General features: G+C 33.3%; 2 protein-coding genes and 1 non-coding gene across 5 annotated transcripts; 2 read left to right on the top strand and 1 right to left on the bottom strand.

Annotated features, from left to right (window-relative positions):
- The first annotated feature begins 761 nt into the window (after window positions 1–761).
- Window positions 762–3,208, top strand: LOC120078104 (scarecrow-like protein 32). The gene is made up of 2 exons (XM_039032320.1): window positions 762–1,263; window positions 2,016–3,208. The coding sequence occupies exons 1-2, from the start codon at window positions 869–871 to the stop codon at window positions 2,914–2,916; spliced, it is 1,296 nt and encodes a 431-aa protein (XP_038888248.1). The 5' UTR covers window positions 762–868; the 3' UTR covers window positions 2,917–3,208.
- Window positions 3,209–11,155: 7,947 nt separating this feature from the next.
- On the bottom strand, window positions 11,156–11,237 carry TRNAS-CGA. The gene has a single exon. It is a non-coding gene; the product is annotated as a tRNA-Ser (tRNA).
- Window positions 11,238–14,333: 3,096 nt separating this feature from the next.
- LOC120078670 (BTB/POZ domain-containing protein At3g22104-like) lies at window positions 14,334–17,397 on the top strand. Of its 3 annotated transcripts, none has more exons than XM_039032968.1 (4): window positions 14,334–14,869; window positions 15,458–15,525; window positions 15,640–16,544; window positions 16,730–17,397. In XM_039032968.1, exons 3-4 carry the CDS (start codon window positions 15,651–15,653, stop codon window positions 17,189–17,191), a joined length of 1,356 nt encoding a protein of 451 aa, XP_038888896.1. In that variant the 5' UTR covers window positions 14,334–14,869; window positions 15,458–15,525; window positions 15,640–15,650; the 3' UTR covers window positions 17,192–17,397. The 3 variants fall into 3 exon arrangements, with proteins under 3 accessions (XP_038888896.1, XP_038888895.1, XP_038888894.1); XM_039032967.1 differs by lacking the exon at window positions 14,334–14,869 and adding an exon at window positions 14,916–15,345; XM_039032966.1 differs by lacking the exon at window positions 14,334–14,869 and adding an exon at window positions 14,916–15,350.
- Window positions 17,398–22,312: the final 4,915 nt, after the last annotated feature.

The raw sequence follows: 22,312 nt of genomic DNA, 5'->3' as shown, positions 1-22,312 counted from the left end.
ACTTTTACAAACAATAGACTTTGTTACACTTTTTTTCTCTCCTTCTCCGATTTCTTCTTCTCTTTCTCTAAATGTATTGAAAGAAAAAAAAAAAAAAAAAAAAAAAAAAAAAAAAAAAGAGGTAAATAGACAAGTTTATAGTCCCTATATTTTGAAAAAATTAAGATAAATTGAAATTAAATTTGTTTGTATATTATTTGATGGTTACTTTTAAAAAAGTATAGTGTAACAAAGTCTCTATTATTTGTATATTATTTGAGTTTTGTTGTTTGTAATATCAAAATATTCAAATACTATATCCTAACTTCAATATTTTTAGTAGTATTATATCCTAACTTCTAATATTAAAGGTAATTATTTTAAAAGATAAAATTATTGAAAATATTGTTAAGTACAGCAAAATGTTATGTCTATCAGTGATGATAAATGTTTATCGTGGTCTATTATAGATTGATAATGATATTTTACTATATTTATAAATAAATCGATTAACTTTCCTTTATTTGAAAACAATCCAAAATTAAATAAATTTTTGTTAGATACACACTAACAAAGATGTATAATGAAGAAGAGAGAAATTAAAAAAGAAAAAATATTACAATTTTCATTCATATAGACAAAAATGGGGGAAAAAAATAAAAGGGACAATAATATCCACTATATGTTATCAACATGGTTATCGTTGTATACATGTGGAAGCCATTATTGGTGAGAATAAATATGGATAATAATTTACATAAACAAAACCAAAAATCTCCATATATATATGTAACAGGAAACATAAACCCCCACTTCTCTCTCTAAAATCTGAGATGTAAATTTATAAAGTGCAATAATTATCTTCTTATTTTTTTTCTTCATTGAAAAAATGAGAGCAGAATTGAGGGGGAAAACGAGTTCAATTTCAGTGCATAATTCAACGATTTTGAATAGGGCTCATAATTCTGTTTGTGGTGCGTTGAAGGGGTGCCTTGGAAGCCTAGACGGTGGGTGTATTGAGAAGCTTTTGGTTCACTGTGGCAGTGCTCTTGAGAGCCACGATGTGACTTTGGCTCAGCAAGTTATGTGGGTTCTTAATAACGTCGCCTCCCCGGTTGGGGACCCTAATCAACGCCTCACTTCTTGGTTTTTGAGGGCTTTGATTTCTAGGGCCTCTAGGGTTTGTCCGTCTCCGTCTCCGACTCCGACTCCGATACCGATGGATTTTAATGGAAGTAGTACGCGTGTTGAGTCGAGGTTGATGTCCGTGACTGACCTTGCCAGGTGAGAATCATATGAGCTCAAAAATTAAGTTGATACGTTATAGTATGAATAGTTTGTATTTTTTTCTTTTTGTCTATTTGTGTTATTAACGTTCTATCGTCGTTTGTAAGTTTGAAAATTACCAAAACTGTAAATGTTATTTAAGAAGGGAATGATAGATATAGGGAGTTTTAGCACATATGCACATGTCCTTCTACTTTTACTATTATGTTAAAATTAAACTACCCATTAAACCTAAAGAATTAAAGCTTGTTTATACTTAAATTTTGATATTTTTAAAACAAGAATAATGTGATACGTACGTGTGGGAAAAGATTTAAACGTACACAACCCTTTATGAAAAAAATGTGATCACTTGATTGCGGAGCTATTATTATTCATGTTGGCCTTAATCTCGTATAGACGTTATTATATTTATAGACTATCTCTCTACTTGAGGATTTCAGAAATAGTATAAAGTTTAACACTTATAATTCATGTTAATATAGACTTCATATTAATATAGATAGAATCTCCTATACATACTCTGATATCATATTAAACTATATAATTAAACTCAAAAGCATTTTTTCTGAGTTGAGTTCAACCCATGTGCGAATTCTCGATCAAGAATATATGTTTTGCATCAGTTGAGTAGATATGCTCATGTTGGCCATATTAAGCTCGGAAGTTTAATCCTGTAATCTATTACCAAATTTAACCTTTCATTAATATTATTCTCTAAACTTAGATATTTTTGTTTAAACACACAGATATGTAGATGTGATTCCATGGCATCGGTTTGGGTTTTGTGCAGCAAATATTGCTATTTACAAAGCAATTCAAAGGTACCAAAAAGTTCATATATTAGATTTTAGCATTTCTCATTGTATGCAATGGCCAACTCTCATAGATGCCTTATCCAAAAGACCACAAGGCCCTCCTTCCCTTCGTATCACTGTCCCTTCTTTTAGACCACCCGTTCCTCCTTTACTCAATATCCCCACCCACCAAATTGGCCTTTGTTTAACCAAATTTGCCAGTTCCAAAAACATCCCATTTCAATTCAATCTCTTTCCTTATAACCATAATAATAACATCTCAATTGATCCTTCAAGTTTAAATCTCCAAGATGATGAGGCATTGGTCATAAATTGCCAACACTGGCTTCGATACGTCTCGAACCACGACTCCTCCAAAGACGACTTCATTAACAAGACAAAAAGTCTCAACCCACGAATAATGATCGTGGTTGACGAAGATTCCGACATGACTGACTCGAGTCTCGCCTCGAGAATTACGACGTGTTTTAACTATTTTTGGATACCGTTCGACGCGCTCGAAACTTTCTTGTCGAAAGATAGCATGCAGAGGCTCGAGTACGAGGCTGATATTGGACAACGAATTGAGAATATTATTGGATTTGAAGGAAACCAAAGGGCGGAGAGATTGGAAAGTTGTGTGAAGGTTTTGGAGAGAATGAGGAATGGTGGATACTTAAACGTACCGTTTTGTGATGATGTGGCAGATGAGGTGAAAGCCTTGCTGGCAGAGCAGGCCAGTGGATGGGGAATGAAGAGGGAAGAAGATGCATTGGTGCTGACGTGGAAGGGTCATAATTCAGTGTTTGTCACAGCTTGGGTTACTGATGATGAAATTGGTGACATGGCTTGAATTTATTTTATAATTAATTGTTCAATATTTATTGGATTTTGGTTTTGGGTTTTAGTGGTCCAGTGATCTTAGGGGAAATCTTTAGGAGCAGTGTGTTTTCTTTGTCTCAAAAGGCTACAACAGCTTTTCATAGGTCTCTAGTTTGGTTTGGTTGGCTCATTTCAGAAGAAAAAAAAATCAACAAGAATGGTTGGATATTAATCGAACAAATTCGAAGTATTTTTGTAGTTTCTCTTATATATACGTGCCACACTATTTTAATGTTGTCAATCATATTGTAACAGTGCCTCTAGATAATTTTTTCTTATTTTAAATTTAAACTAAGAGATTATATATACACACACATGTACATAATATATATATATATATTAGACAAGAATATTTTCTTTTGTGTTTTTCTTAGCTTTATGTTGAATGGACAATTTTATATTTTGACTTTTGACCTAATTACAGCTTGTTTTAGCCTTAAAAACACACTATACCATATTTTCTTTCCATCTTCAAAATGTTCCTTTCCTACACTAAGTGTCGTTTGTATTTTTAGGAAGGTAGATAACTAGAATAGTACGTATCCGAAATTATATATATTAAGAATTATAGATGTCCGACATCTTTAAATTACTATGTTTATTTTGTAGAAATATTTTTGCATATATTTATGAATATTTTGATAACTGTGTATGTTTATTTTTATTCGGGAATGTCTTAAATTTACATAAATTCCAAGCATGCCCTTACAACTATTTATTACTTTATAATTAATTTGATATAATTGGAACTTATATAACATATTTGTTTTTATCGATTTGAATTTCTTTTAAAATTAATACAATTTATATTATTTTTATATATTATTTTTCTCAACAAAATAATATATCATAATTTAAGATTTTAAATTTAAACTTGAATATATTGCAAAAAAATAATAAGAATTATGATATAACTAAAAATATATGAATACATGGTTGACAATATTTATTTTAATTATATAATGCAAATGATAATATATATATATATTTTATTATATATATAATAATATAAATTAAAAAAATGGAAAATAGGGATGTCTTCAACTCGGGAATCTGGAAAACTCATGTTTTATGAGGATTCGAGAATTTTCAGATGTCGGGACATCTCACAATACTGCAAAACAAACACGATAATCCACATGGTCTAGAGGAATCTAGGATGTCCGCAAAATAAAGGATCCCTTATATTTTGCTAATACCTTTTCCTAATAAGTTTATAATAATCATTGATCCTTTTTTTTTATATTCACTTTAATCAAAATGTATGACGTACTTTGTTGCACTGACTTTTCAAAACAAGTACTTCTACACCCTATTTAAGAATATTTTCACATTTAATTTTTTATTTTTGAAATTTATGTTTATGTATAAGTTTAACCTTTCTTAAGAAAACTTTTGAATTTTTGGTAAAATTACAGAAAACAAAATTATTTTTTTAATGATTATTATTATTATTATTTATGTTTGATAGTATGAAGTTTCATCTCAAAATCAATTGGCAATAAAAAGAGTAACCCATTTATGTTATAAAGAGTGTGAGTCCCCTTAGTTTTTCCAACGTAGAATTCTTAACAATTTAAGTTTTTAAATCTTGTGACATTCGTTTTTTAGAATATTGATATATTGTTGATAGCAAAACAAAGGTGCTCCCATAGGTAGAACTTGATTTTATTAAGCTTAAATCTCAAAATCTCAAAACTTAAAAACTAATGGAGTCTTAGTCTTACATATTGAATTTAGTTTTAACAAGTCTTTAGAGGTCAAAAAATATGAAATGTTAGTTCTTGAGATTTAAATTTAATTTTTAATTACTTGGTAAAGTATGAAATTGGATATTTTTAGTCCATATATTTATATATAAAAAAAATCTCTATCGACTCATTAGAAAAAAAAAGAGTAATCGTTTCAAATGATAATATTGTTAGAAATATTTTTAAATATAACAAAATATCATTATGTGTCATTGATAGATACATTAGTGATATTTTGCTATGTTTGTAAATAAATTAATTCATTTTTCTATATTTAAAAACCGTCGAATAAAAAAATACATATATATGTTTTAACTTTAATTCATATCATTTACCTTTCAAATAAATTTAGAAAGTGGTGACTAAATATGTTACACTTGATTTCTTTAAACTACAACCATTTGATTTTTTAAAAATAAGTTTATAAGCATCCATATTTTTAAAAACTTTAACATGTTTTTGTTTTCATAATTGGATTATAAATTTAAATATTTTTGAAGAAAAAACGAAAAAGATGAGAAATTGGATAGAAAACTAAAATTCAAACCGTCATAAAAGAAGCCCTAAATTAAAACTCAAATTTGAAAATGAAAACACAAAATAGAAACTAAAGTATAAATCGATCAAGACAGTATTTCTCTTAAATTTGGCAGGAAGGAAGAGAATCGGTCAAAACTGATTGAAACAGAAGATAGGAAGACAAAAAAAATTCCAAATGTCTTTCTGTAGAGGTGCAATTTAAAATTCAAATTTGGCTCAGCTGTGTCTGGGATTTTGTGTCGCCGACGCCGACGGTGGATATGAAATGTTGCCGTCGTGGGGCGGCGGCGTTTTCCAGGTCTCAGAAAAAAGGAATGTCACGGGATCGGATCCAATAAAAGAAGACATATTTACTGACTTTACTGTTTATTCCCAGTGGACCTCCTATATTCTCCGTCCCTTGACTTTGCTTTTCTTTGTTTATTATTATTATTATTATTATTTTTAAAAATGTCGTGTAAAATAAAATAATTAAAAGAAGTTTTAGGTTGGTGTCCAATAAATTTCTAAAGTTTTATTTAGTCATGATTTTTTTTTCTAAGAAAACAATCCTCAGGGAGAAAAAGTGAACCAATCTAGATAATAAGACTCTTTAGTCCTAACAAACCTTATACGCTTCTCGAACAGAAGAAGAATGTAGGATACTTAAATAATTAAAAATAGCGTGAGCAAGCGAGTGAGCCATAAAATTACAAGAATAAGGGTGATTAACATAGGAAAATGTTGAAATGCTTTGAATCTGTTTGTTGGCGCTTTGAACAACCTAGTACGGGTTATTTATTTGCAGTTATTTACGATTTTGATCCTAGGGTTTAGAGTAGTGCGCTATATAAACTCTCTAACCCTAGAGACGCCGTTTTGATGTAATTTTGAAAACATTCTCTCAAATAATATTGTTCTCCCTTTGCCCGTGGATGTAGCTAACACACTGTTAGTGAACCACGTATATCTGTGTGTTGATCTTCCCTACTCTACATTCCTTTTTGTGTTCTTTAATTATCGATTTTGCAACAAACTGGTATCAGAGCCTTGTTAGGATTTTTTTTTTCGAAATTCCGCATTTATTTGAAAATTGAAGATGTTTGGCATGAACGTAAAGATCGACAAATTTACTGGGAGGAACAGTTTTGGTTTATGGCAGATCAAGATGCGATTCCTGCTAAAGCAGCAAGCGCTGTGGGAGCCGCTGACGGGTAAGTCAAAGAAGGCTACCGTGGATGACGAAAAGTGGCAGACTTTTGAAGAGAAGACTCATTCAACGATCATGCTATGTTTGGTTGATGACGTCATCATCGAGGTCGCAGATGAAGAAACTGCCGCTGGTCTTTGGTTGAAGTTGGAGAGTCTTTACATGATGAAATCTTTAACCAATAAGTTGTTTCTGAAGAAACGTTTGTATCATCTACGTATGCAGGAAGGTACGTCTCTACGAGACAATCTTGATCAATTAAATAAAATTTTATTAGATTTACGTAATGTAGAGGTTAAGGTTGATGATGAGGATGCTACCCTAATTCTATTGACATCTTTGTCGCCGTCTTATGAGACTTTCGTTGACTTGTATATTGGAGGGAAAGAAACTCTAACCTTAGAAGATACAAAGTCCACGTTGCTTATGAGAGATGACTGTCAGAATGCAGGAAGTTCAGTTACAGAAAGTCAGGCATCTGGGTTAGCTGCTACAGGAAGCAAGGGACATAGGAATTCTGGTAAGCAGAAGTCGAACCAGAATAAAAGGTCTTCGAAGTCAAAGGGTTCTAGATCAGATGATATTTGTAACTACTGGAAAGAAAAGGGGCACTAGAAAATCGAATGTCCTAAGATAAAAAAGGAATCAGGAAAATAAGGAAAAGAGTGACAAAATGGACGAATCCACCTCTGTTGCATAAGTTGAGATTGATTCTGAAGAAGTTGAGATCGATTCTGAAGGAGATCTAGCTTTAGTTGTGAATGAACAGTCACATTCTAATGATGTGTGGGTTCTTGATTCTGGGGCATCTTATCATATGTGCCCAAATAGAGTGTGGTTCTCAACCTATCAGCAAATAGATGGAGGGAATGTTAGCATGGCTAATGGTGCTGTGTGCAAGATAGTTGGAATCGACTCAGTCAAGATACGAACACATAATGGCACCTTCTACTCTTTAAAAGAGGTTAGGCATGTTCCACTAATGAAGAAGAGTTTAATATCCTTTAGTGTACTCGATAGCAAGAGTTACAGTTTTGAAGGTAAAGGTGGAGCAATGTATGTCTATAAGGGTTCTGAAGTAGTTCTGAAAGGCATAAAGCGTGGAACACTGTACTTTCTATTAGGTTCCACAATAACAGCTTATGTTGTTGTTGCACCGTCGGTCGTTCACAAGGATGATATGACTAAGTTATGGCATATGAGAATTAGTCATATGAGTGAAAAAGATATGCAAATTCTATATAAAAGGGATCTTCTATATGGGCATAAGGTGCAGGATTTTGAATTTTGTGAACATTGTGTATTTGGGAAGCTTCATCGTAGCAAGTTTCCAAGAGGTGTTCATCGTACAAAAGGGACACTTGATTATATTCATTCAGACTGTTGGGGACCTTCCAAAGTTGAATCTATTGGAGGCAGTAGGTATTTTTGCTATAATTGATGATTACTCAAGAATGACTTGGGTTTTTATGATGAAATATAAAAGTGAAGCCTTCAAGAATTTCAAGCAGTGGAAGATATTGATTGAAAATCAAACTGGGAAGAAGATCAAAAGGCTGCGAACTGATAATGGTCTGAAATTCTATGGATCTGAATTTAATGAGTTCTGTAAAGCTGAGGGAATTGTTCGTCATCATACTGTTAGAAATACTCCATAGCAAAATGGGATTGCAGAACGTATGAATCAGACGTTGTTGGAGAGAGAAAGATGTATGCTCTCTAATGCAGGGTTGGCTAGAAAGTTTTGGGCAGAAACAGTGAATACATCATGTTATCTGATCAATCGTGGACCTCACACAGCTATTGATTATAAAACACCTTACGAGGTGTGATCTGGTAAGCCTGTAAATTATTCTTTATTAAAAGTTTTTGGTGGTACTATCTACTATCATGTTAATGAGGGTAAATTAGAACCGAGAGCTAGAAAGGTTATATTTATGGGTTTTAGGGATAGAGTTAAGGGATATAGAATCTGGTCACCTTCTGAGAATAGAGTCATACTTAGTAGGACTGTGATATTTGATGAAAATTCCATGCTTAACTCAACTGTAAAGTCTTTTGTGACGTCTACTGATGTGGGAGAAAGTAGTAATATTGATAAACAGGTGGAGATGCAATTCAATTCAGCTGTGAATGAATTACAACATCAAGGTGGAGAAGATCAACACGTTACTACAGAAACTGATGTGTAACCAGAAATTAATGTGCCTAGAATGTTAGAAGTTACTTTGCATGAGTAGATCAACCGAGCATAGCTCGTGATAGAGTTAGAAGAGTTGGTGTTGGACCTCCTGTGAGGTATGGTTTTGAAGATATGGTTACTTTTGTGTTGCAGGTTGCTGAAGAGGTGGATCCTCATGAGCCCTCCACCTATAGAGAAGCTGTGTCATGTGGTGAGTCTGTTAAATGGCTTGCTGCTATGGGGATGAGATGGAATCTCTTAACAAAAATCAGACTTGGGAATTAGTTAAATGACCTAAGGAGAGAAAAATTGTCACTTGTAAATGGGTCTTCAAGAAAAAGGAGGGAATATCACCTTCAGAGGGCATTAAATATAAAGCTCGAGTTGTTGCTAGTGGGTTCACACAAAGGGAAGAAGTTGATTATAATTAGATCTTCTCACCAATAGTCAGACATACTTCTATCAGGGTGTTACTAGCTATAGTAGCACATCAAAATTTGGAACTTGAACAACTAAATGTGAAGACAACTTTCTTACATGGAGAGTTGGAGGAAGAGATATATATGACCCAACTATATGAGTCTAGTGTCCAGGTAAAGAAGATTATGTTTGCAAGTTGAAGAAATCTTTGTATGGGTTAAAGCAGTCTCCAAGGCAATGGTATAAACGATTTGACAGCTATATGATTGGACTTAGCTATAACAGGAGTCCATATGATTGTTGTGTATATCACAACAAAGTTGATGATGGTTCGATGATTTATTTACTTTTATATGTAGATGATATGCTCATATCTGCAAAGTCCAAGTATGATATTCTGAAATTGAAGAATCTTCTTAGTGTTGAGTTTGATATAAAGGATTTGGGTGCTGCTCAGAAAATTCTGGGTATGAAGATTTATAGGGACAGAGGTAAGAATAAGCTCTTCTTGTCACAAAAAGGATATATTCATAAAATATTGTCCAGGTTTGGTATGTCATTAGCTAAGCCTATAGATATTCCTAGTGTTGTAAATGTTCGTTTGTCATCTGAGTTTTCACCATAGTCTGAAGCTAAGGAGGAGTACATGTCTCGAGTTCCTTATGCTAGTTCAGTGGGAAGTTTGATGTATACTATGGTCTGTACTAGGCCTGATCTTGCCCATGTTGTTAGTGTTGTCAGCAGGTTCATGGGTCAACCTGGGAAGGAGCATTGGTAAGCCATTAAAAGGATTTTTCGTTACCTTAAAGATACATCTGATGTTGGTCTTGTTTATGGGAATTGCACAGAGTGTTTGGTGACGAATTATTCTGATTCTGACTATGTTGGAGATGTTGACAGTAGGAGGTCTATGACTGGCTATGTGTTCACTCTGGGTGGTTCTGTTGTTAATTGGAAGGCAACCTTACAGCCTACAATCACTTTGTCTACTACTAAAGCAGAGTACATGGCCTTGACTGAAGCTGCTAAAGAGGGAATATGGCTGAGGGGGTTAGTTGGTGATCTTGGTTTGCATCATGACCAAGCTATTGTATATTGTGATAGTTTGAGTGCAATATGCCTAGCCAAGGATCAAGTTCATCATGAGAGGACTAAACACATAGATGTAAGATATCACTTCTTAAGAGGTAAGCAGAGAGTTAAAGTGATGAAAATTGGTACTGCCGATAACCCTGCTGATATGTTCACCAAACTGGTTCCACAAGGCAAGTTCCAACATTGTTTGGACTTGCTGAATGTTTTGAATTGTTAGTGGTCCCTTTTGTGGGACACTTTGAGGCAGGAGGGAGAAGTCTGGGTACGTCTGGCGATATTGATTTATGTTGCATTTGGTACATCTGTTATCTGGGAGAGAATTCAAGTCAAAGTGGAGATTTGTTGAAATGCCTTGAATTTGTTTGACCTTACCTTCAAGCGATTTGATTGGCCATCCATCTTCAATGCACTTAAATCTAACATATAAAAGATCTACGAGTCACGAATCACCCATCCCATTTTTATCAGCCTTTTAATCATGAAATTTAAAGTGTATAATATTTATCTTTAAATTTTATTTCCAATAGATGAAATATGAATTCATTACATCTATTAGGCATAAAGTTTACTTTTTTTTTCCTTTATTTTTTCTAATTAAATCTAAATATGAATTCTAACACATGAAATATGTGTTTTGTGAGTTTTTTTTTTTTAAAAAAATTGATTGGTTCGAGACCTTACTAAATACAAAAGTAAAAGCACATAAACTTATTAAACACACAAATTAAAATTTGTGGTACATTTTATAAATTTAAAAATCTTAATGGATCAATAACTCATTAGTATTTTATAATTCAAGGATTAATTAAATAGGTTCTTACTTAAAAATTAATAGGCTTGTAATTTAACCTAAAATTAAGTGAGGGAATTAAAAATTATATTTTTGAAAGTTCAAAACTAAAATACGGTTGAAAACATAAAACTACAAAATATAACAGAAAATTATTGTTCCTTCTAAAAATAAATTAATGTTTAATCCATCAAAGAAGAAAGTATATAATTATCGCTAACTCCATTCCCTGAACAAAAAAATCGTCGACAGCAGGATTCGAACCTGCGCAGGCAAAGCCCAACAGATTTCGAGTCTGTCTCCTTAACCACTCGGACATATCGACGTTTGCAATATATATTACAACTAAAATTATAAATTATATATAATTACATCATTTCTTTTCTAAAAAAGTGAATTTTCTTTTTAAAATCTAAACGAGAATTTCGACTTAAGATTTTGGAGATACATTAAAATTAAGAACGCCTAAGAATCAATCAACCAAAACATCTTAAGCTATGTTTCATAACGATTTCGTCTCAGTTTTTTTAAATATATAATTATTTCTCTTAAGTTTATCTATTATAATTTTCAATCTATCTTAAAATTTCTAGATAAACTATAGAAACAAAAAACTTTGTGTTTAGTTTTAAAATTTTGGCTGAATTTTTTAAAATATGGTAGGTAGTGAATATAAAAATATAGAAACTTATCATTTTAGAAAAATCTAATGATTATTGGACGAGTCATTAAATGTTAGTTTTTCTAGGCTGACGTGGTAAACAATGAGCAATAGATCGTTGCTCTTTGGGCTAAAAAAGAATCCTCCAACGAGGCCTTTCATTTAATATGTTTGTTTGTCGTCAACAAATATTTGACATTCAATTGTTGAAACAATCCAAACCCACCAATAGTTTATACAAAATCAAGGAAATGTGTGCGCACTAATAAATGATGGATTCATACATTGTAATAATACAACACAATAGTCTCGACAAGTTCTACTGGCCCAATAAAAGAGTAAAGATTTGGTATTGTAACTTCTTTATGCTTTTTCTTGGGGAACTCTAGATCCAACACATTCACTACAAGAATTTTTCCTTGAATGTACCATTTATACACATTCCCAATAAACACGGTTAGTTGAATATGAATTCTGATCACATTTTCACTCTCAATCCTTTGTCTTAAACCTTTTTTGTTTGTGATCCTTTGAACAACTGTGGTCAGACAAAGATGTCTATAACCAGACACTGCTGAAGTTGGGGGTTCTGTTCAAGAAGAATTATGGAGGGATCCATACTTACCAAGTGGAGAGGGACAGTGAACTCATAATGTTTGTATTACTTGTAATTTGTGTTTTCAAGGGCTGAATTATTGTACAACCTTTTAAATTATAATTTTATAGCAGAATTTGTAGATTAAATGTAATAGATTTGCAATCCATACATAAATAATATGTCATAACCACAGTGTTTGATGATGATGTGTCATGTTATACTTTTTTACCAAAAAAAATGGATTCGACAACAACATTTAAAAAATGGACAATAATTGATAAAACAGACAGATTCTGGACTTCAATGTCGGTTTAAAGGGCTTCATTTGATTCTTGGGCTTCAATTGCAACCGACAATAAAGGGCTTTAATGTCGGTTGCAAATTTCATTAAAAGGCTTTAATGTCAGTTTAAAACCGACATTAAAGTCCAAAATTCTTCTAATAAATATAGAATTTTTACCTTGATAGCGTAGTTTTGTAACTGAATTTTTGAATGATGTGATGACTTAAAATCCAATAAGGTTCAAACTAAACATGATATCATAATTGATTTTAAAGGAGTTGTTGTAAGGAGATTTCAAACATTCAAAATTTCCATCATTGATAGGTCGGGAGATAGGACCCCGTGGGCTAATAAGCATGATAAAATCAAGATCTTCCCTAATCAACATGAACATTCATTTTCTCAACGAACTCTCAAACCCACTAAAATAGGCCCATGTGCATTTTCTTTGTTAGTTCAATCAAGTTTGAGTTACATTCCGTCTAAATTGTTGTCACTATCAATGTAAATATCCTCAACTCTATGTGACTAAAGTTTTATAGCTTGTTTAGAATTCATGATTTTGAGGGACTTCAATTCACAATGAATGTCAAATGAATTCCATTGTTTGTTACGAAAGGAAAGATAATGACTTCAAAATTCAAAGTGATTTCAAAATTTGTTTTTACTTTTTTTAAAAAAATCCTAACTAGAATGCTCATATTTTATAGGATTTCATTAATTAATTAACCTTGTCATATTCTAATTTTTAATTAATACATCATGGTTAAAAGTCTATATAGTAAATTCTTAACTTTTTTTTCTTAATTCAATTACATTTCAAACACAATTTTAAATACATTCATTTTAATTTTTCTTATTCCAAAAAAATTAATTAATTTAAAATTATTTCTCAGATTTCAAGTTGGAGGATTTAAAATCATCTTTTGAATTTAAACATAGGGTTAATGAGCCCCTAAAAAGAGAAGCAAAGTGTAGTTGGTGGTCAAACAAGTTAGTGGTGGAAACTATTTTTTCCATATCTTTTTGGGTGCTTTTGCATGCCCAAAAAACATAGATTTGTATTTCTAATGTGTTCCTTCACTTTAGGTAATAGTCATTAATCATTATCATTAATTTTTCTTCCATAAATATTTGCTCTTGTGGGTCTCTAATGCATGCACGCTCCAAACAAAGTTTTGTTTTGGTTGATACATTCAAACTCCAAAGGTTTTTTCACATTTCCCTGCTCTAATCGATAGATTAAAATATTTTTAAGACATGATAAAGGTATTAAAGATGTATCAATTTAGTTAAGATATTTGGACGTGTCTACTGATCCTTCAACTTCTAATACTTTATTAAAAAAAAAAAAACTATCTATATATCTATAAATGGGAGTATTCGACATCGATATCTTTTATAAATATTTATAAAACTCAAAAGTAGTTTATTAATCACAATATGAATAGAAAATACTATTAATAAGATTATTAAACATAGAAATAAATTAATTGTTGATTCAAATAATCTTGATAAGTTTCCTTTATCTACATCAATATTTTATCAACAGATTTGTAAAATTGAACTCCCAATCTATTTAAATTATTATCACATTCAATTGTAAATTTGGTTGATGTGATTTGAAAAAAAAGTTAGAATTTAGTCTTTATAATTTATAATTATAATTTAATCTTATATTGTAATCAAATCCTCAACTGAGATTTTTATTAAAATAACTATTTATGAAGTATTATTATCAAAATAAATATAAATAACTATTATTAATGATAAGGAGTATGTGATTCGAATCTTCTATCTCTATTGTCCCAAAAAAAAATCCAACTTTATAAACCATCTTCTTGCTAACTACAAAATTAGTAGAAGAGAGTTAACAAATGCATTGTAATTTTGTAATAATACAAGAATGATGAAGAATAATTTTGCCTTTTGCAGGAATGTCAGCTTGAGGTTCGAGTCATCTAGCAAAACGATGGTTCTAATTCCTCCTTTTTGTCCCCTCTTTTGCCATTGTCATCGCCCATCGAGGAATTCTTTTGATCGTACCCTGTTCTTCTGTCTCGCTAACAAAACAAAATATTCTTCTTGTTCTTGTTGCTCTGCCTCCCACTGTCAAATTTCTCTGTCGCATTCCCTCTTTCATCATCCATCCATTTCAAACCCTCTTCTCACCCTTCTCCCCCTAACCCCAAATCACAACCCTCTCTGTTCTCACTTTTCTTGTTCCAATTTTCACCAACCCCATTTGGGGTTCTCTTCATTTTTGCTCTTCTTCCTCCATTGATGCAATTTTCACAAACCCCATTTGGGCTTCTCTTCATTTTTGCTCTTCTTCCTCCATTGACTTTTCTTCTTCCCCCTTTCGGCCAGTATTGATGTGGGTCATGCCCACTTTTCTTTGTTCTTCTACTTCAGGTTACTTCTCGTGACCATTCATTTTCTTTTGTTTACAAACTATTCTTTCTTTCATTTAATGCTTTTTTGTCTTGGAATTGAATTAACCAAGCACTGTTCATTTGTTATACTTTACACTGGTCATTGCCTTCTGATGAGTATTATATGGCATTCATTGGTTTTGTTTGCGTTGATGATTAGGGATATGTTTCTTGGTTATTTGCTATTGCTATTTGCTTGCAATTTATTGCTAACAACGACCCTTCACACTTCTCTTTCTGCTTTGCTGGATATTTCACAGTTCTAACTCCACCTTTTTGTTTGTTTCAATTTATTGTGTTCATTGTTCAATGACTTGTTTATTTATTTCATTCTATGTTTGTAATAAAGTTTCATTAGAGAAGAACTTCTGCCCTTTTGGGTGGGGTTTTTTTTGGATATCTTACTCATGAAAGTCGGTTCTCTTATGATTTCCATATCTTCTGTGGACGAACAGTGTAATGTCTGTTTGTTTATATGCTTTAGTTGTTTCTTACATAACTTAAAGGCAGTGTACTTTCTTTCTTTCTTATTGATCGGTTATGAACTTGTTTGTTACATGGCTTACAGACGATTAATGCTTCATATTCAGGCTGGATGCCACTGCCAGTTTAAGAGGTGAAACAGGCTGTTGAAAGGTGATATTCCATGACTTTCTCTAAGGAGAAAGTTTCAGTTCATTTAAAAACTTTTCCATAGTCGTCACACCTTGGAAGTAATTAACTCTATCAAGCTTGTATTTCTTGCATTAGGCTGCAGAATTATGGAGAAGACTGCTTCTCGGTTCGTTGATCTTGTACAAACCAAGAAATCTTTTGAGGAGATCAAGTACTGGACGTGGTCAGAACTGTTGATTACTCTGAAGCAATGTCAAGAATCACCTTCATTAACAAACTCGTCAATTATGCTCAAGAAATGCATGGATTTGCTTAGCCAAAAGATCGGTTTGGCTGATGGAGTGAGCTCATCTACTTCATCCGTTAATAGTTCCAGATTTCGGTCATCTTGTGACAGCAAAAGCACTGAAAGCTTAAAGACAAATTCTAGTTCCACGACTTGGTGGTTTGAGGATCTATTGTTCTTTAGCACTGAATGTCTTGAAATGTTTGTACAATCCATGATCTTGCACGAATTTGATCATGTTCTTTTAAGCAAATTCCTTATTCATTTCCAGAAATCTAAGTTCCTTACTGCAGCTTCAGATGTAAAAAGGAGAGTAATAGAATCTGTCATCGATATGCTTGACACTCTCGATGAAAATGTGCTATCTCTGAAGGCTTTGTTCGACATTCTACGAGTTTCCTTAGGCTTGAACATAAATAAAGGCAGCAAGAGTAGATTAGAGGCCATGATTGGTTCAAAGTTGGGTCATGCTACACTAGACAATTTGCTTGTGCCTTCCCCATGTGGAGCAAACTACTTATATGACGTCAACCTTGTTTTGAGACTGTTTAAGGCATTTTTATCAGGAGGAATCAATCAAGCATCTCCATCTCAATTAAGTAAAGCTGCTAACTTGATGGATTCATACATGGCAGAGGTAGCACCAGACCCATGTCTTAAGTCGTCGAAGTTCCTCGCTCTTGCAAATGTCATTCCCGACTCCGCCAGGAAGTCCTATGATGAAATGTACTATGCCATAGACCTGTACTTTGAGGTAGTCACTTGATCCCTTCAAAAAGTTCCCCATTTTATCTGACTTTTTGATCTTTTCATCTGCTTGGAAATACATGTGCTGTTTAATGTTCTCTTTTAGCTCATATTTGTCTAAAGTTGTAGTTTGATTGACACCAACAATCTTAGAACTAAAGTTGTGAAGTTGTTAAATCTGGTTTTTGGTAGATGCATGCAGGAATGTCAGAAGAGGAAAAGGAGAAAATATGTTCTGCACTGAACCATAAAAAGCTCTCCTACGAAGTTTGCATTAATTTCTCTAAGAACCCAAAATTCCCATCTAGATCTATTCCACCGAGCCCGGAAAGTCCACAACCTGAGGCCGAAAACTTACTTCAGAACATAAACTACTCAAAATCCCTGATAAACTGGCCTCACAATCTCACAGAAGGCATAAGCAGGAATGAAAAAGAAGACAAATCCTCAGAACAAATTGTGCTGTATCATGGAAAATTTGATCTTCCTGCTGATAATGAGAGAGTCAAAGTTCATTTGGAAGGAATGCAATGGAGAGTGTTGGAATTGGAGAAACTATGTATAAAAATGCAGACCCAAATGAGAAAGATTTTGAAATCTAGAGTGGCTTCAAGTCATTGTCAAGTGAAATCATTGCCTAAGCTATGTTCATAAGGAGATTTTGTATAATGTATATAGTAAAAAAAAATCCATTTTCTCTTCTTGCTTGTTGTTGCAGATTGAGTTTGGTTGTAAAGTTAGAAAAAGGAAGATGATGATGATGATGAAGCCTTTAACCAAAACCAATTATTCTTGTGAATTATTGCTGCAAAGTTATTGTGTGAATGAGATTGAAAGTTGAAAGTTGAGTCTTTTTCCAAGTCATTCTCATTCAGAGGCCTCTTTACGTCGAAAGTTGCAACTTGACAAAAGCTACAATACAATGCATGAAAATATATTCACCTCTTTGCTTCATTCTTGAATTTTGGACTTTTGCAACTTATTTACTTTTGTCCACACAAAATAAGGAGCACAATGGATATGGAGAAAATATATTATAATAAAATATAATAATAAATAAATAAATATAATGAAATAGTAAAATAAAATAACTAAAATTATAAAAATTTGGTAGAAATTTGAAGTGGATTTTTCACCAATTTGTGTGATTTTAAGATCCACCAAATGCCACTATTGATAGGCAAAGTGGTAAGTATGATGTGGTCTTATATGGACATCAAGCATGAATAAGCAACATGAAGACACATGGCTTTTAGGACACTAAGCAATAGACATCTATCTATTCTTATAATATTTATAATATTCTCCCTTAGATACCCACACACATATATATGAAATATGTCTTGTTAAAACATTATTAGGAAAAATCTAATGGGGAAAAACCTTTAGTGAAGGAAAAAAGTACATATTTCATATAATATATACTCTTAAAAGAATACAATATATTTACTCCCTCTCATGAAAACATCGCTTAAGATCTCTGAGTCGTCGTATTCCAATGTTGTGCACCAATTTTTCAAAAGTTGCGGTTGGTAATGCTAGGGTTGGCAAAATTCCTCACGGGGACCCCCACCCCAATCGGGACAGGAAATACCCAATTTGACCGAGGATGGGGTCAAACCGGGGAAATTTTTTCGGGGCCCCATCCGAGGACGGGGCAGGGATGGGACGGTATCCCTGCCCCGACCCCGACCGATTAATCCCCGACCCTAATTTGATGATATTTTATATTTTTAATATTTTATGCATATATATAAAATAACTTATTTATATGTATGTTTATAACGTATAGACTTATAGTGTTGTGGAGCCCAATATTAAATATCTAAATTCTAAATCTAAGCCCAAAAGTCAAGCCCAAATTTTAATCAAAATTTAAATACAATTTTAATTTTAAAAAAGGGGAATCCCCGCGGGAAATCAAATCATCCATAAACTCTGATTTGCTAGCCTGACATTGCAGGTATACGACCCGACGTCAGCAGCTTCGTGTCGCACTGGAGTAATCCAATATGTGGTTCTGCACGTTCCACCACTTCTCCGTTCATTTCCAATACTAATCGTGAAACACCATGAGCAACAGGATGTTAAGGTCCGGAATTCGAAGTGAAATTTTTTATTTGCCTGTTCCTAGTCGTCATGGGAAAGAAAGGCAGAAGGACCGAGAAAAACCAAAATCTTCTACTCGAACAAGAAGTCCAATAGTTTACAACTCTTCTTTATATAGTAATTCGACCTATTGCTCCGCATCCCCCATTCATAGATCGATTTCTATCCATATGTATCAGTATCTCTATGGCACGAGTCTAGTTATGTTGATTAAAAGCGGGGATATGGACTCCCCATCCGCGTATCTCACATTCCCAAAGCATCTTTTTTCTTTCATATTTCATTTTCCTTTCCTGCATTTTTCTTTCAAGATATAGGTTGGCTTAGTGCATCTCGATGTTTTCTGCCATCTGTTTTTCCCTTCGAGATCTTCTCTTGGCAAAGTAGGTTCAAGTCACACTTCAGACTCTATACATCATGTTACCACTTAGCAGAGTCCTGTCTTTGGACTCACGGAACCTACTTTTAAATTGAGGGAAAAACCATTCTCGAAGAAGCGTTGATAAGTCCAAAGAAGGATCCACGCACGGATCAGGCTTTCTGACTCGCGAAAATAGACTAATGCCTAAAAGTAAGCATCTCCTCTGGTACCTACTAGTACATCAGGATCCAATTGGTCATGAACATCGTAAGGTGATGCTCTTCGCAAATCCCTTTTTCTCCCTTTCAAAAGAAGGTTTATTTCAGCTATATATAGAAAAGTAACAATCACATTCGGCGAAGCCTCACATCATATTCCTGTTGTATTGCTGCTTACAAACCGGCTAGTCCAGTATACCCTGCGTAGTAAGCTAACCCTATAAGCAGACTTTTAGTTAGTAATCCAATCCTAAAACCTCGTCCGAGAAATTATATCTGTAAGCAGTAAATAAAGCAAAGATAGAATAAGGATGGGATAGAAATCCCCTCTCTAACATTCTAACCTCTAAGCCAGTAATGAGTACCTTTCAAAGCTTAGTAGCACTATTCTTGCGATTCGGTCTAGTTTACATGACTTCAGGCAGATAAAGCAGCTATAAAAGCTATGTCTGTCAATCGAGTGGGTGATTTTGGATTAGCTCCTAGGATTTCGGGTCGTTTTACTATCTTTCAAATAGTAGACTTTTCCACCATTTTTGCTCATGCTAGTGCCCTCAGAAATTATTGGATTTCTTGCAATATGAGATTGAATGCCATAACCCTGATTTGTTAGTTGGAGATTCCCCACGGGAAATTAGTAAGGAAATCCCCAGGGAAACGGGGAAGGGGCCCCATGGGGACCTCGATTCCCCGACTGGAAATCCCTGCCCGAAGGCAGGGATGGGGATAAGGATGGGGGAGAATTTCCCCCACGGGGCCGGAGATGGGGGACGCCCCCTACCCCGCCCCGACCCCGTTGCCAACCCTAGGTAATGCCTTTGTAAATAAGTCTGCCAAGTTATCCTTCGAACAAGTTTGTTGCATAGTGATGTCGCCATTTTCTTTGAGATCATGAGTGTAGAAAAGCTTCAAGTGAAATATGCTTTGTTCTATCTCCTTTAATATATCCTCCTTTGATTGGGCTATGTAAGCTGTGTCGTCTTCGTATGATATTGTTGGAAGATTTTTATTAGAAGACAAGCCACATGTTTCACGAATTTGTTGAGTCATTGATCTTAGTCATACACATTCTCGACTAGCCTTGTGAATTGCAAGAATTTCAGCATAATTAGAGGAAGTGATTGTTATGGTCTGTTTCGCCGATTACCATGATATAATAGTTCCTTCGCACGTGAACAGATAATCTGTCTGAGATCTAGTTTTGTGTGGATCAAATAAATATCCAGAATCTGCATAATCAACTAGATCAAAATTTGATTTATTTAAATAAAATAAACTCATATAGATTGTTCCTCGGAGATAACGGAGTATATGCTTAATTTCATTCCAATGTCTTTTTGTAGGAGAAGAAGTATATCTAGCTAATAAATCTACTAAAAATGCAATATCTGGTCTTGTATTATTAGCAAGATACATAAGTGCACCAATTGCACTAAGATATGGTACTTCAGGATCAAGTAGTTCTTCATTATCGTCTCGAGGTTGAAATATATCTTTCTTTATATCCAATAAACGGACTTCCATTGGAATATTTAATGAATGTGCTTTGTTCATATAAAATCTTTTCAAATTTTTTTCTGTATAAGTTGATTGATAAATAAATATTCCATCTGCTAAATGCTCAATTATAAACCAAGGCAACATTTTGTCTTTCCGAGATCTTTCATCTCAAATTCTTTCTTAAGATATTCTATTGAGTTTGAAAGCTCTTCACAAGTTCTAATTATATTCAAGTCATCAACATATACAATTATAATAGCAAATCCTGATTTTGATTTCTTTATAAAAACATATGGACATATTGGATCATTTTGATATCCTTCTTTCAATAAATATCCACTTAAGTGATTGTACTACATCCGCCCTGATTATTTCAATCCATATAGTGAGCTCTATAACTTTATTGAATACAATTCCGGGGAATTTGTTGTATATGTTTCAGGTACCTTAAATCCTTCTAGGATTTTCATATAAATATCATTATCAAGAGATCCATATAAATATGTTGTGACTACATCCATAAGATTCATATCCAAACCTTCATACACAGTCAGACCAATTAAATATCTTAGTGTAATTACATCCACAACTGGAGAATATGTCTCATCATAATCAATATCAAGTATTTGTGAAAAAACTTGTCCAAATAGTCTTGCTTTGTATCTTGTAACCTCATTACTTTCATTTCTTTTTCTCATAAATACCCATTTGTATCCCATATATTTGACACTTTCTGGTGTTCGGACTACTGGTCCAAAAACCTGCCTTTTTGAAAGTAAGTTTAATTCTGCCTCGATTGCTTCTTTCCACTAAAGCCAATCTTTTCTTTATCGACATTCTTCAATAGATTTTGGTTCAGGATCCTCATTTTCAGATATAATATCAAAAGCAACATTATACGCAAAAATGTTGTCAATAACTACATTAGCTCGATTTCATCTTTTTCCTATCATGACATAGTTTATTGAAATTTTATTATTATCTTTAGGTATATCACCTTCCTCACTAGTCATGTCGAGGATTTCTTCATGGGTATTTACATCCCCAACCAAGTATTTTTTACTATTAATTATTTTTTTCGAGGATTTTTATCTTTAAAACCCACTGGTTTACACACTTCTAGCGTGTTCCAGACTCATTAGTGACAACTTGTTATGTTGTGATATCATGTTTTTATGAAATATTTGCAACTAGTATATGTGACTTAGTTACTTTCTTTGCATCTATAAATGCATCTGGTAATCAATTTTCTAAATTTTACAAATGAATTATTTTCTGAACTTTAAGTTCACATTGATCTGTTCGGGGATCTAAATGAGACAATAATGATGCATTCCATGTAATTTCTTTTTTTTCCAATTTCTTAATTCCTCCTCGTAATGTTGAAAAAATTGTCTCATTAAAATGACAATCAGGAAATCGTGCATAAATACATCACCTGTCAGGGGTTCAAGATATTTAATAATTGATGAAGAATCATATCCAACATATATTCCCAACCTCCTTTGAGGACCTATCTTAGTGCGTTGTAGTGGAGCAATTGGAACATATAATGCACATCCAAAAATTCTCATATGGGAAACATTT

The sequence above is a fragment of the Benincasa hispida genome, chromosome 5 (assembly GCF_009727055.1).
Source record: "Benincasa hispida cultivar B227 chromosome 5, ASM972705v1, whole genome shotgun sequence".
Lineage (NCBI taxonomy): Eukaryota > Viridiplantae > Streptophyta > Magnoliopsida > Cucurbitales > Cucurbitaceae > Benincasa > Benincasa hispida.
This window is presented reverse-complemented; position numbering and strand designations above follow the sequence as displayed.

Bases quoted from the DNA above. Each gene is read 5' to 3' on its own strand.
- LOC120078104 (XM_039032320.1), top strand. From the start codon at position 869: ATGAGAGCAGAATTGAGGGGGAAAACGAGTTCAATTTCAGTGCATAAT. The intron at 1,264-2,015 runs GTGAGAATCATA...TTAAACACACAG, and splicing joins TCCGTGACTGACCTTGCCAG to ATATGTAGATGTGATTCCAT.
- LOC120078670 (XM_039032968.1), top strand. From the start codon at position 15,651: ATGGAGAAGACTGCTTCTCGGTTCGTTGATCTTGTACAAACCAAGAAA. The intron at 16,545-16,729 runs GTAGTCACTTGA...GGTTTTTGGTAG, and splicing joins CCATAGACCTGTACTTTGAG to ATGCATGCAGGAATGTCAGA.